This window comes from Brassica napus, chromosome A1 (assembly GCF_020379485.1).
Source record: "Brassica napus cultivar Da-Ae chromosome A1, Da-Ae, whole genome shotgun sequence".
Classification (NCBI taxonomy): Eukaryota; Viridiplantae; Streptophyta; class Magnoliopsida; order Brassicales; family Brassicaceae; genus Brassica; species Brassica napus.
This window is the reverse complement of record NC_063434.1, coordinates 18,914,062-18,927,160: the sequence shown is the minus strand read 5'-3', so window position 1 is coordinate 18,927,160 and position 13,099 is coordinate 18,914,062. Positions and strand designations below refer to the sequence as shown.

The window sequence follows — 13,099 nt, the reverse complement described above, 5'->3', positions numbered from 1 at the left end:
AAGAAATTTAAAAACTCAATTTGCGATGCCAAGTAATAAGTCCACATGACATGATGTGGATTTGTAAGGCTGCTTGGTCAATCATAGAAAAAATTTTGCGAATGTGATTTAGTTCTAAAAGGCTTTTTCCAAATATATGAAATTCAACAATATTGTTTATAATTCTGAAGATAGACAACGAATAAGAGAAGAAATATCATTGTATTATATTTATGTGCAATGTGAGTTACAAAGTTATCTCGGAAATCTTGGCAATTCTCCAAATTTCCTAAAGATGTTGTTGCGAAGGTTCATTTGACAAATTTTGTATAAGGAGCTTGCGAAGGATTTCCACAAAGAAATGTTTCCTCACAATGCGTCATGAAGATCGATATGTCTAAAGCATTCGACGGTCCAATTAATTTTCATGTTAAACACATTATCAACTCTGAATTTTAGGTTGAGGTTATATATTGGATCAATCTTTTCATATCAATGACTTCATTTTCGGTAGTAGTAAAGGGTAAATTAACTTCAGAGTCAGAGGAATGTTTGCTTTCACCATATTTATTTGTAATATGTTGAATTTGTTCTCTAGACTGATCAATAAGCAGCGCCAGCAGAAAGAAGAATAAGATTCCACCCTTAGTGTAAGCAAATTCAACTGACCCATTTGTGATTTGCCAATAATCTAATAATATTTGCTGATGGGAAGAAGATATCTAAAGCAAGCTACATTCCTTTGACATAAATAATTTGATCTAACATGGGTTTTTTGACAAATCAATTCCTCTCATATGCAGGAGACTTCAACTTCTAAACTCATTAATCACCAGCATATTGGATTAATGAATTTCAGCTTATAGACTTCTCAATAGTTGTGTGGATGAGATAAACAAACTCTGGTCTATTTTCTTATGGTTGGATTTGGAGCTAAACCCAAGGAATGACAAAATAGTATGTATAGATCTATGTGTTCCAAAATTTGGCAGAGGCCTTGAGATAAAATTGGTAAACAAACCAAACAAAGTATATTTGGAGACTCATCTCCTCTCAATCAGTTTTATGGATTAAATGGATTATAGAATTCAAGTAGAGGATCAAGGATGTGGACAAAACTCATGTAATTCAGAGAAACTACATAATATTTCTATCGACTTCATATTCACAATGTTGTTTGGACCTATTAGTTAGACTAACACCACATAATTCAGCCTATTTTTAAGCCAAAGTAATATTCCATACATCAACTCATAATTTTCTTAATGTACAAAAAGAGATATTGTAACTAACAACGATATTTTACGTAAAGATTTTATTATTATTTTCTTAATACAGAAAATAACTTAAGGAAATAGTCATAACAAACGGATCAATATTAATGTACATATTTTTGGACCCTACATATAGATTATCGAACATATGATGCATACCTTTGTATTACAAACTTAACAATATTCATTGCACTTTTTAAGTGATATGTTATTCATGTATTTCTTGACTCTTTTTATGAAATGTTATCACAAATTTAATATCTGAAATTGAAAACTATATCAATAATTAAAATAATTGGTTTTATAATAATGTAAATTGATAGTTGTAACTATGATATAAATATATGCGAGGAAAATTCATTTTTAATTTAAAATTGATAGCTTGTGGTTAATGACAATGTTTTGAAAACCGAACGGGACACTGATTCAACATTGCACCTGGATCAATGGTCGGACCGGTTTAACCGCTTAATTTTAAATTAAGTAACTATATATATGTAAGTATAACTATAGATTAATTTTGATATCAATGTTATATTTTAAAACTGAAATGGAAAATTAAAATGAAAAAATCAAAAATTAAAACTAATTTATTTATATATGTAGCAGAAAACAATATTAAATTTTGATGAAATCTTATTAAAATTGCAATTTTTTTAACTTGAATTTGCAAAAACTGGGTTGTAATATTGAACTAGGTCCGATTTAACTCGAATCGATTTTTAGCACAACTCAGAACCAGTTAGAAGAGCGAGTCAGGATCCGACTGGTTCGATCATACGGTCCGATCAGATTTTCAAAACATTAGTTAATACAGTTCAATAATTAAAATATATATTTTTAATAATGAATATTTTTACTACTAAAAACATACATATCATCTTTAAATCTATTTCAAAAAATCTCACACTATAAAAAATAATGAATAATAAAAACATTAAAATCAATAGTTATAATGTGAAACAAAAAAAATTATACTAGATTTAAAATTTATTAAAGATTAAAAACCTCAAACCCGCGCTTCTTAAGCGCGGGTCAAAATATAATTCTTTCTTATATTTTGATCACTAGTCATATATGGGAAGACTGCATGAGATAACAAGTCCTAGAGGATTATATTGATATGTGTATGTCTGTTCACAGAACGGTTGGCATGGTGTGAGACGCCTACATCAGCAAAACACATGTCAACAACCCTAAATGAAACAGAGATTGAGAAGTTGAAATGTATGGAACAAGTCGAGGATGTGGTCCTATGAAACAATGCATCAAACAAATTTTCAAGGAAGTTGGATTCAAAACGGACTTGGGAACTTCTGAGAGATGAAAAGCTGAGAACTAAATGGTACAAATGGGTATGGTTTAAACACGCAAATCAGGTATACTTGTTCGAAGTAAGTCTTTGCACTTGGTTTATATACATTATTTCTAGATTAACACAAAGTGTCCAATAGATTGAAAAAAGTTTCCTCTTGGATTTACATGCGGAAATGGATGGACTGTTATCATGTCTAAGAGAGCTACAGATCCTCGTGGTTCGTTTTAAGATTAACTGTGGTAATTTGGACTATTTGGTAGACATGATCGGCAACCCGGTTGACTGACCGGTATTTACTTTAGAGCTAGCTTATATTTGTTTTTAGCATATCAGCTTTGAAAGTTTCAGTATTATCGTGGGGGCGGTTTTGTGGGAGGTCGGTGCTGTCTGGTTCGTCGCTGCAGCTTCCTCCGGTGAGTCGGCAGTACCAAAGTGGTGGAAAGGAGTGGGATTGGATCGGCGTCAACCCAATCTCTCGCTTGCTTCATTCGCCGGAACGGGGTTTCAGTTTTTGGTCGAGCTAGGGTCTGACCTGAGCGCGTGACGGTGCGTAGAGTTCAGATAAGGTATGTTCTCCTTGGATCTGTTGTGGCGTTGCTTTGGTGTAGCCTGCTGTGGTCTGTCGCTCCGGCGTGGGATTAGTATCTCGTTTCTTGGTTATTATGGTGGTTGTGGTGGCTCTGGTAGCCAAGTTGTTCATGTTCTTTGTGGATTCTGCGGCTGGTTCTCAGCAGTGGAGGCGTGAAAGGAGTTCTATTTCTCAGAGTTGTCAACCGAGTGAGGTAGGTTCTTGTGGCAGCATGTCGTGAACCGTGAGACTGCATCCGCGTCTCATTGACGGTTCTGTCTACCTAGGATAGTTTCTGAGCTTTGGCAGCGGGCTCGTCTGTCTCTCCCCCCAATAAATGCTTAGTTTGGTTATACGGGTGTGTGTGGCTGCTGCTGTTGCTGTTTGTTCGTATGGGCAGGTGCTTTGAAGCTCTCGGCGAGCTGTTTGCAAGTGGGCCATTATTTTTAAGAGCGGATTATCGGGGAGGCCAGAATTACCGGGTTCCGACTCTCAGTTGAACTTGGTTTATCTTTTTGCGGCAAGTGGATGGTGCGAACTTGGTTGAGCCTTGGGACTGCGGTGGTAGTTGTTGTGTTTGCCTTACCTGTTGTAACCAGATCGAATTTATGTTTAGATTTTTCTTTTCTTTTTTGTTTCTTGTTAATTTTGTGCTTCTGTCAAAAACAAAAAGTTGGTAATAATATCTTAACATTTTTACCAAAAAAAAAAAAGTTATCTATATATATAAAGTCTATCTATCTATATATATATATATATATCTATAATAATAAAACAGGATTTTCTCTTTATATATATATATATATAAAGGAGAGTTTTCTCTCACATCCTGCTGCCACATGAGCATGGAATAAAGGGCAAATGAGGACACGTGGCATACTTTTTTTTATTCGTTTAACGTGTTTTATGATTGTTGTCTCGGTAAATTTGTTTAATGGGCCAGATTTTGTTTCTCAAAAATTTACTGGGTTTTTACTGTTTTACAAACAGGTCCATGGGCTTTCCTGATCACATTGTCTCTTAAGACGCCTCTTCGACGTTTCAGATTTTTTTTTGGTTTCAGATTTACCACTAATCTTTCCATCTATTGATGATTCTCTTAAGTCTTCGCGAATCTCATAAAAACTTACCTTTCCCACAATCCTCTTTGGAAACATCTTCAGCTTCCATGATTGGAAGGGCTTGCCTTTGATGATTTCTGTTTTAAAGCCATGGTTGGAAGATCTACAGGTATTGCTTATTTCTTTCTCTCTGGGTTCTGTTTGATTTCAGACATAAATAACTTACTCCTGGATTTCCTTGAGATTGATGCGATTTTAGGTTTACCGGACAAGCCATGTGAAGAAGAGGATGGAATCAGATTTCTGAGTTCATGAAAATCTGACCGAAGATGCATTAGATTGAATCAATGATATTGTTTCCACCATTTGTGAAAGTCGCGACTCTTGCGTAAGAATACTTGTCTTCTCAAAAAATTATCCAAATTATGTTGTAGATCTCCAATAGTTCGACTTGGATCCAATGGTACTGTGCAGCATGTGAAACCAATTGAAGTCCTATCTCTGGTATTTTTCCATATATATATATATATATATATATATATATGCAGCTATGCTTCAGCATTTGATGATACTCATTGGTCTTATATGATTGGAGAGTTTGATGATAACACATGAGAAGTACTCTTTCTTGATTTTTTTTCCTGGCTTTGTAGCAGGTCTGACATCTTTTGCACGCATCATCGAAAGAGCCATGACGATTGTGGAAGAAAGTGGAGGCCGGTACCATGTTCTTCTCATAATCGCTGATGGACAGATAACAAAAGACGTGTTAGAACTGGAACTTGAGTTCAGTTATAAATATTCGCAGACATTTATATAGCTAATTTCTGAGCTTTTTGTTTAATAGGTGACAAGAAGTGTTGATACAGAGCATATGGCAAGCAGTCCACAAAAGCAGTAAACCATTGAAATAAACTAGGTGCTGAGACCCCGCGCAAGCGCGGGGCTGGTTACTTTAGTTATCAGTGGGGTGGTATGATTTACGGGATGTTGGTGTTGTTTACGATTTGTGCAAATTAAAGAATAAAATTTATCGGAAGTAAGACAACAAAATTGATCTTAGCTTTTGACGATTAACTCAAGTTAGAGACATCTCCCAAAACAGAAGGAAAATTCAAAAAGTATAATTAAGGTAAAATATAGAGAATGTAAAAAGGGCCTAAACATGAAACAGAGAGCGTGGAACAACGGAAAGAGAAAGAGAAGAAGATGAAGAAGCTTACGTCATGTATATGAAATTAAAAAGATAGATATTGTGACAGCGCAACACCAACTTATTTGGGGGTCCATATCAAGTTATCAACTCTGTATATATCCGTTGTTTGAATAAATACTCAAAGTTTCAAACTACTTGCATTACAAAATTATTTTATTTTTTCAAAATACACATTATTTGCTAGTACTTGTTAGGGAGCTCAAGGACCGTAGTAGCATATATTAAAGCTACACTAATCTTCATCGCTAAGATCACACATTGTCTACATCCTCAACGTTAGGATATTCTAAGTAACACTTCTCCTCGTCTTCCTCGTCACGGGTTCCATCTTCATCTTGTAAACTCCAAGTAACCAACTTCCAAAACGCAGCACTCCACTTCTCTTCCCTCTTCAAGCTTAGCGGTGGTCTGTGATAAAATTCAGCCGTTGGATTTAAACAGAGCTCTTATATTGTCTTTGTGGTTCATAAGAGTTTCAAGAATGGTGAAACTGGAAGCATCGTGGCGAGTGACTCCCCTTCTAAGGAGATCTGCCCCCTGTGTGAAATAGTTTAACAAAACATAAAGATTAAAATAGTTTAACAAAATATAAACGACGGTTGACGTTTTTACATTATTAAAAAGTAATTGTGGTTTTAAAATGTTTGGGCTCAAATTATGTTGGGCTCTATGTCTAAAACATGACTTGAACTTAAAAACTGAAAAAAAAAAAACGTTAGGTTATCTTTCTTTTTTTGTTTCTCCGTCGTCGGGACAGCATCACCTGTGGGATCTCTGGCATGATTAGAGCTTAAGTTTGTGAGATTGGGGAGCGATAATAGTGTGATGCGTTATTAAAGAGGAGTTTACTTACATCAGTTAGGCTTCGTCCGCATCATTCCATTGTCGTTGGTCCTCGGGTGCTTCGTCGTCGTTGAAATCTGTAAAAGAAAAGGTTTTAATTTGTTAAGTAAGATGTCTTTTATTTCTTTTAGATTCGGTTGCTAAAAACATAATTCATTCAGTTTTTCTGTTTTGTTTGGAGATTGCAGGGATGAAACCGTAGATCACAGAATCATGTAAGAAAAACAGAGAAAAATCATTAGTTGTTCATAAAAAAATCCATAGACAAAACCAAAACAAAAAGATGAAGACACGTTTCATATATGAACAAAGATTAAGCAAAGCAGAGTTAAAGTGATAAAAAATAAGTTAGAAACAATCATCACCAGTTCATCGAGGAGGAGAATGGTGATGCCCATAAACTCTCCATTCTTGTTAATGTTCCTGGAATCCTAGAATCGGATGAGCCGACCAACAATGGATTGAGTGGACCTTCCAAGGCGGAGAGAGTTGAGGGTGGAGTAGGGAACGGCGGCTGAAGCGGCTGGAGCAGTTGGATAAGTCATTTTCGTGACGGATGTGAGAAAGTAAAGCGATCGGAAAACTGAAAAAGAAAAGTTCGAGACAAGATGAAGCTTTTACCTCGAGCGATTCTATATATATGAGAGCTCTGAAGGCGTTAGAGGAGAAACTAAGCGTTTGGTAGGCACAAAACGTGCGTAGAGCCTTAAAGATCGACAATAATAGCTGATTTCCGAAAGGGGAATCGCAAGCGACGAAGGAGATGGTGAAGATGGCGGCTTCCCTAATCTTCTTAGCTTTGTCCGTATCACCACTTTGGGCAGATACAAAGTCTAATAAACAGAAAATCAATAAGCCCAAAGCCCACTTTTTGTCGAAGTCCATTCGTTACCCATCAATTAAAAAAAAAGAGGTGGGGATCCATAATGTTATATTAGTTTCCAACCTTTATAATATATATTAGTTTCGACCATCAATGTACAAAGTATCCTTTAGTGCAATGGTATAGTTGTGGGTGTTTATATCTCAATAACCCGGGTTCGAGCCACATATTTGACATTTTTTCACACTTTTAAGAAGTGGGACCCACAGACCGCTGACGTGTCGCCTCAGGAGGAGAGAAACTCCCTCATTATATAATAGATTGGAAAGTAAACTATATTCTAACAATCATGGATCCAAACAGATCAGCTAAAGACTTGCTTGTATATCTTCGGGCAATTGTCAATAATAGCACCTTTTGAAGTTTATTTCTCAAAAAGAGCACTAGAAGGAGAAAGTCACAAAAATGACATTCGTTGAAGGGTAAAATGTCCCTAATATCCTTGGTTTAAATTAAATAAACAAATAAAAATAAATAAAAATAAAAATAAAAAAAAATAAAAATAAAAATAAATAAAAATAAAAATAAAAATAAAAATTTATAGTTTCAGATTATATGTTTTCAGATTCGAAATTTTTATAATTCTTTTTAAAAAAAAAAATTTTGAATTTTTTTTTTATTTTTTTTTCAAATTTTCTTTTTATAGTTTAAAAATAATTTTTGAAACTGTTTTATAAATTTTTATTTTTTATTTTAGTATTTATTTTTTATAAAATTTTAAACCCTAATTCCAAAACCCTAATTCCAAAACCCCACTCCCTTAACTCTAAACCTTAAGGTTTGGATTAATTAACCCAAAGGGTATAAGTGTATATTTACCTCTTTAATGAAACCTATTTTTGTGACTTTGAGCCTTGAGTGCTACTTTGGGAACAAAAACTTGGTTTGGTGCTATCCTAGTCTTTTTCTCTATATCTTCTCTCTCTATATATATATATATGAATTGTCAAGGACTATCCTCGACGTTAAAATTATTCTTAATTTATTTCCTCTTAAATGACAGGAGAAGTACCAGGACTACTTGAAGCTCAAATCAAGAGTTGAAATCCTACAACATTCAGAACGGTACTGATTCATTACACATCTTAAAGTAAATGCTTACTCCAAATCTCAAGCTACTTAATTCTTCTGTCTTTAGGCATTTGCTAGGTGACCCGGTATGGGAGTGGATGAGCTTGAGCAGCTAGAACTTTAAGTAGATACATCACTAAGGCAAAAATGATCCACAAAGGTATACACAATCTCAAGAAATCACAAGCTTATATTTGATTTGGTCCAAAGAGAATTTAAAACAGTACCAAATCTTGGATTTGTTTTCTCATTGGCATGCTTGGTCGATGCTTGATCAACTATCTGACCTCAAAATAAAGATACATAAAAAACCTTACATTGTTCAATAATCTCAATACAACACTCTCATATTGATTTATTCACAGGAGAAAATGATATTGGAAGCCAACATAGATCTTAAGAGAAAGATAGTGCATCAAAATCTTATAGCCCAAGAAATTGAATTCATTTGAGATTTTTTAAAACATTGCTGTCTTTCTCTCTCTATAAATCTCAGTTGGAGGAAAGTGATGCAGCCCTTAATCAATCACTATGGGGAGCTTCTTCTTCCGCAGAACATCATCAACAACAGCAACAACAAGGGATGAGCTCTTATCAAGCAAACATTCCGAGTTAAGAAGCAGGTTTCTTCAGGCCTTTACATGGGACGTTTGTTTGTTTTTATGGAAAGATCATTACAATCATTTGTATGACAAATGCAAGCAACTCTGCAACATCACATAATATTATTAACGGGTTCTTCCGTGGATGGATGGTCTGAAAAAATTCATAGCAATCTATACGTATGTGTTCTATAGATAACATATCATGGTTGTGCCATTTGGTTTTTCCAAGAGAACAATAGTTCATGACTACAAAACACTGATATATAACTAAGGCTGTAATATCATGGTTGTGCCATTTGGTTTTTCCAAGAGAACAGTAGTTCACGATTACAAAACGCTGATATATAACTAAGGCTGTAATATCACACTCCAGATTCTTTCTTTTAGCTCCTAAAATATATAAATTTTCTGAACTTTTTAAAATAAAAATTTTTGTGGGAGAATTCCTTTAATTATTATAAAATATGATAGAAACTCAGTTGGATTATGATTAAATTCTTTGGATTATAATTAAATGGTGAAGCAAGTATTGCCTGCATTTGTATTTCTATCAAGTTTTTTTTTAAATGTGTTTGTACATATAGTCACATGTAATGAATTAAATTCCAAACTATTGGCTTTTAAAACTTCCCATTACATCATACCATTGAAATCAATTGGAAAGTATATACATTTTTCCTTAACATCAATTTTTATTTTAAGTTTAAATTTTAATTAAATTAATTTTGTTAAGACTATCAGTTTTTTTATTTTACTTTTATTAAAATCGATCACAACCACTTATATTATTCCACTTTGATCTAAACAACTTAAAAAAAAATACACTTTGGCCGCTAATCATTATTGGATCGAAAAAAAAATCACTTTTCCAACATATTTTCATCTTTATATTTCTGAACATATATTCTTTGCTAAAATCATAAAATAAATTGTAAATTTATTTAATAAAAATATATGAACCCGGCGCTACTACCACTAGATATCCATATTCTGAGGAACATAATTAATGTTCATGCAGATTCTTTTGTAAATGAGGCTAGGAACCAAGGCGTTTCTCCCATGTAGTAGACCGAGTAGACTAAAGCTGGTTATTCGAACAACTTTTCTATCGGCTTAAACTTGATCTCACTGTATGGGTTATTGACAAAATAAAATAACATACTTAATAATATATTAAACTTTTTTGCAATTGGTTGACAAAATATTATTTTATCAACCATGTAGGTCTTCTATATCTTTATATATCCAAATGTCACTTACATGTTTGCGTACATATAAAACAACCACACCTTGTGTGAAGATTAAAAAAAATCATAAAGCGGTGTCGTTAGACATTGACGAGACTGATCGTGTTAATGTAACCCAGAAAATAATTCGAGACGTCCAAGAGTGATAGACTGGAGTTACAAGTGATATTGAATATCTATATTGCATAAGCTTTGAGATGAAAAAATGCACTGATTTGATGCTCAAAGTGATGAAACCATCTCTACACCTGCTTCTTATCGTTTGCCAAACTTGAACTGCATGCATCCCAATGTAAACTCTGAGTTAGAATAACTAAGAAGATGATATGCAAAAACCAGAAAATTAATTTTTTGATGTAAAAAAGTTTTTAATACAAATTTATTATTAGAAAGATATTCTAGTATAGTATTTAGAAGAATTTGGAAGGATTTGATTTTTAATAATTAGATTATATCGAGGAAATTGCAACGATTTCAGTTAAAAATACTCTAAAATTATGTAATTTAGATAACTTATAAAAATCCATCAAAACATTTTAAAAGCACAATAAATTTCTCGATGTGCATTATTTAAACATTTTCAATAATATTAAATTTCTCGATATGCATTATTTAAACATTTTCAATAGTATAAGCTCAATAACAAATATTTTTCTTTAAATGTTATGCTTGAGTGGCAAATAATTTGTCATTTTAGTACAAAAATACTAAAAATTCCATGTTAGGTACAGGGGCGAAGCCACAGCCAGCACACTGGGTGCATGTGCACCCCCTATTTTTTCAATTTTTGTTTATTTTGTAAGGTAAAATGATAGAAAATATTAGATAAGATAAAAAAAAACTCTCTTTATTGCACCCACTAATTTATTTTATAAACTTGATGCACCTAGTAAATTTTATGTCTAGATTCATCCCTGGTTAGGTACGTCTATTTTAGTTCTTTTTTTTTGGACAACACATCTATTTTAGTTCTTTTTATTAATTATATATGTGATTTCTTAAAGAAAAATATAACATTTGAAATATGAGTAGCGATTCAAGATCTATAACAAACATACTATTCTTTTTTGGGCAAAAAGGTCCCGTACTATTCATTAGTAGAAAGAACAAGTCAGAAATACTTTAAAGAAGAAAAAACCTGTCGCTAGGTTGAGTCTTATGTGGTACTCATTATAAGATGGCAACGATTTCAGCATCTCATATTTGTTGTGGAGAACAAAGAACCTTCCCGAAATATAACTTGTAACTGGTTCATAAGGTGAAACAGCGATCGAGATCCCGGCTGATACAAAACGATGAATTATAATTAAAAAAGGTAGAATATATCTAACAATAAGTTTTTAAAACAAAACAATGATTTGTTTTCCTTTTTGGAACATAACAAAACAAAACGATGAATATAATTTGTTTTTGGTAAAGATGAATATAATATTTAATCAGTGCCAGTCCGGATTCGTCTGGGCGCTTAAAGAGGATAAAACAAAATACTGCCTCTTTTTTTAACAATATATACTGTTATTATTGTTATCAACATTGTACGGATGCAACAAAAAGTACCAAATAGATTAAATTGTATATGCTATTCTATTATAAATATTATAATATATTTTGTACGTAATCAAAATAGTACAATATTATAAAAAGAAAAAAATAGTACAGTGCTAAATATTATTAAAACTTAAATCTATTAAAAACGTTATTTGGAGCTCACCTATGTGTTTTTCTTTTTATATTTGAATTCCAAAAGTTTCTAAAAAATTTACAAGAACTTAAAAAAAAAAGAATGAATTAAAAAAATTATAGGAGATGCAGCAGTCCTACTAAAGTCAATCACGATTAAACATGGAATATCCACAATTTATAATTCAAATTCATTGTTTATTGCTTGTCAACAGAAAAAAAAAACTGGAAAGAAGATAAATTGTCTTCTAATAAAGTAAAACGTCTAATAAACAAAACTACGGTCGTTGGAACATATAATGAAATCCTCTGTATCTTTAATTATTATCAGAAAAGGAAAAATATTATTATTATCAAGGGGAAAAAAAAGGACGCAGGATTCGAACTGTTGGCGGTAAGTCAAAATAATATATTGACCGGCCACTAGACTAAAGAAGATTTCTAAGAATCTGGTGCCCCTAAACGAATCATTTTCTGTGGCGCCTAAAGCTCATGATTTATGGACTTTAGCCCAGGACCGGCCCTTTAATTCGGAGACAACTCTTATTTCGTATGAGACAGTTTGATATAGAAAATATTTCGTTATGTGCAGGATATGTCATATCTAAATAACATAACACCCTATAAGTGATATCACCTTAGCAATTAAAATAACAGATGTGATCATTAAATTGTAAATAGTATTTTCTGATTCTATATATTTAATTTATGAATTTTTCAGATATAGTACAACTTTTTAAATACAAGATAAATTTAATTAAACAATTATATATTTATATCTTGAAGGAGAGGAAACTTACTCATATTCTCGAAGAAGCAACAAAAGACTAGAACCAATATCGCAACAAAACCTCCTTTTCTTGATCTCTCTTTCATTTTTAAACCCATTTCTTCTTCTGTTGTTTTTTTCTTTCTTTCTTCTGTTTTTAAGTGTTTCTTTAATACTTTTGTGATGTTTTGAAGTGGAAGGAAGTGTGATATTAAGCTCTTCACATGAGTTATTTATATAAGATGCAGATGGATCCAATGGTTCCAAAGTTTCTTCAAGTCAAGAAGATAAATAGTTGACCGTTGCTATCATCAAAACAGTGATTAATCGTGCTCAACACGCTTGACTTGGATTAACTTATATTGTTGGTCAACTGTAACTTACAATATGGGTTATGTTGACTTTGTGTCCTTTGAAGAATTCATGTATGTTTATAGTGAAATGACTTAACCCTTAGTTTAATTAAAAAGTATGTATTTTGTTTTTTTTATATGTCATATTTCTTTCACTTAAACTAGTTATATACTATTCAGTCGTTTTGTTTGCTTGTTAAAGATTACTGTTTAGTTCGTTTATCACCAATTA

General features: G+C 32.7%; 1 protein-coding gene and 1 long non-coding RNA gene across 7 annotated transcripts; one reads left to right on the top strand and one right to left on the bottom strand.

The window, feature by feature from the left end:
• Positions 1–4,166: 4,166 nt before the first annotated feature.
• LOC106449145 lies at positions 4,167–9,113 on the top strand. Of its 6 annotated transcripts, none has more exons than XR_002664520.2 (7): positions 4,167–4,369; positions 4,460–4,704; positions 4,854–4,968; positions 5,048–7,564; positions 8,146–8,207; positions 8,281–8,373; positions 8,710–8,992. It is a non-coding gene; the product is annotated as an uncharacterized LOC106449145 (long non-coding RNA). The 6 variants fall into 6 exon arrangements; XR_002664518.2 differs by having other exon boundaries at positions 4,180–4,369; positions 4,444–4,704; XR_007314623.1 differs by having other exon boundaries at positions 4,460–4,588; positions 4,854–7,564; positions 8,710–9,113.
• An 854-nt stretch (positions 9,114–9,967) lies between these two features.
• On the bottom strand, positions 9,968–12,747 carry BNAA01G21670D. The gene is made up of 3 exons (XM_013817420.3): positions 12,546–12,747; positions 11,204–11,347; positions 9,968–10,341 (listed from the first exon to the last, which is right to left on the bottom strand). Exons 1-3 carry the CDS (start codon positions 12,631–12,633, stop codon positions 10,130–10,132), a joined length of 444 nt encoding a protein of 147 aa, XP_013672874.1. The 5' UTR covers positions 12,634–12,747; the 3' UTR covers positions 9,968–10,129.
• Positions 12,748–13,099: the final 352 nt, after the last annotated feature.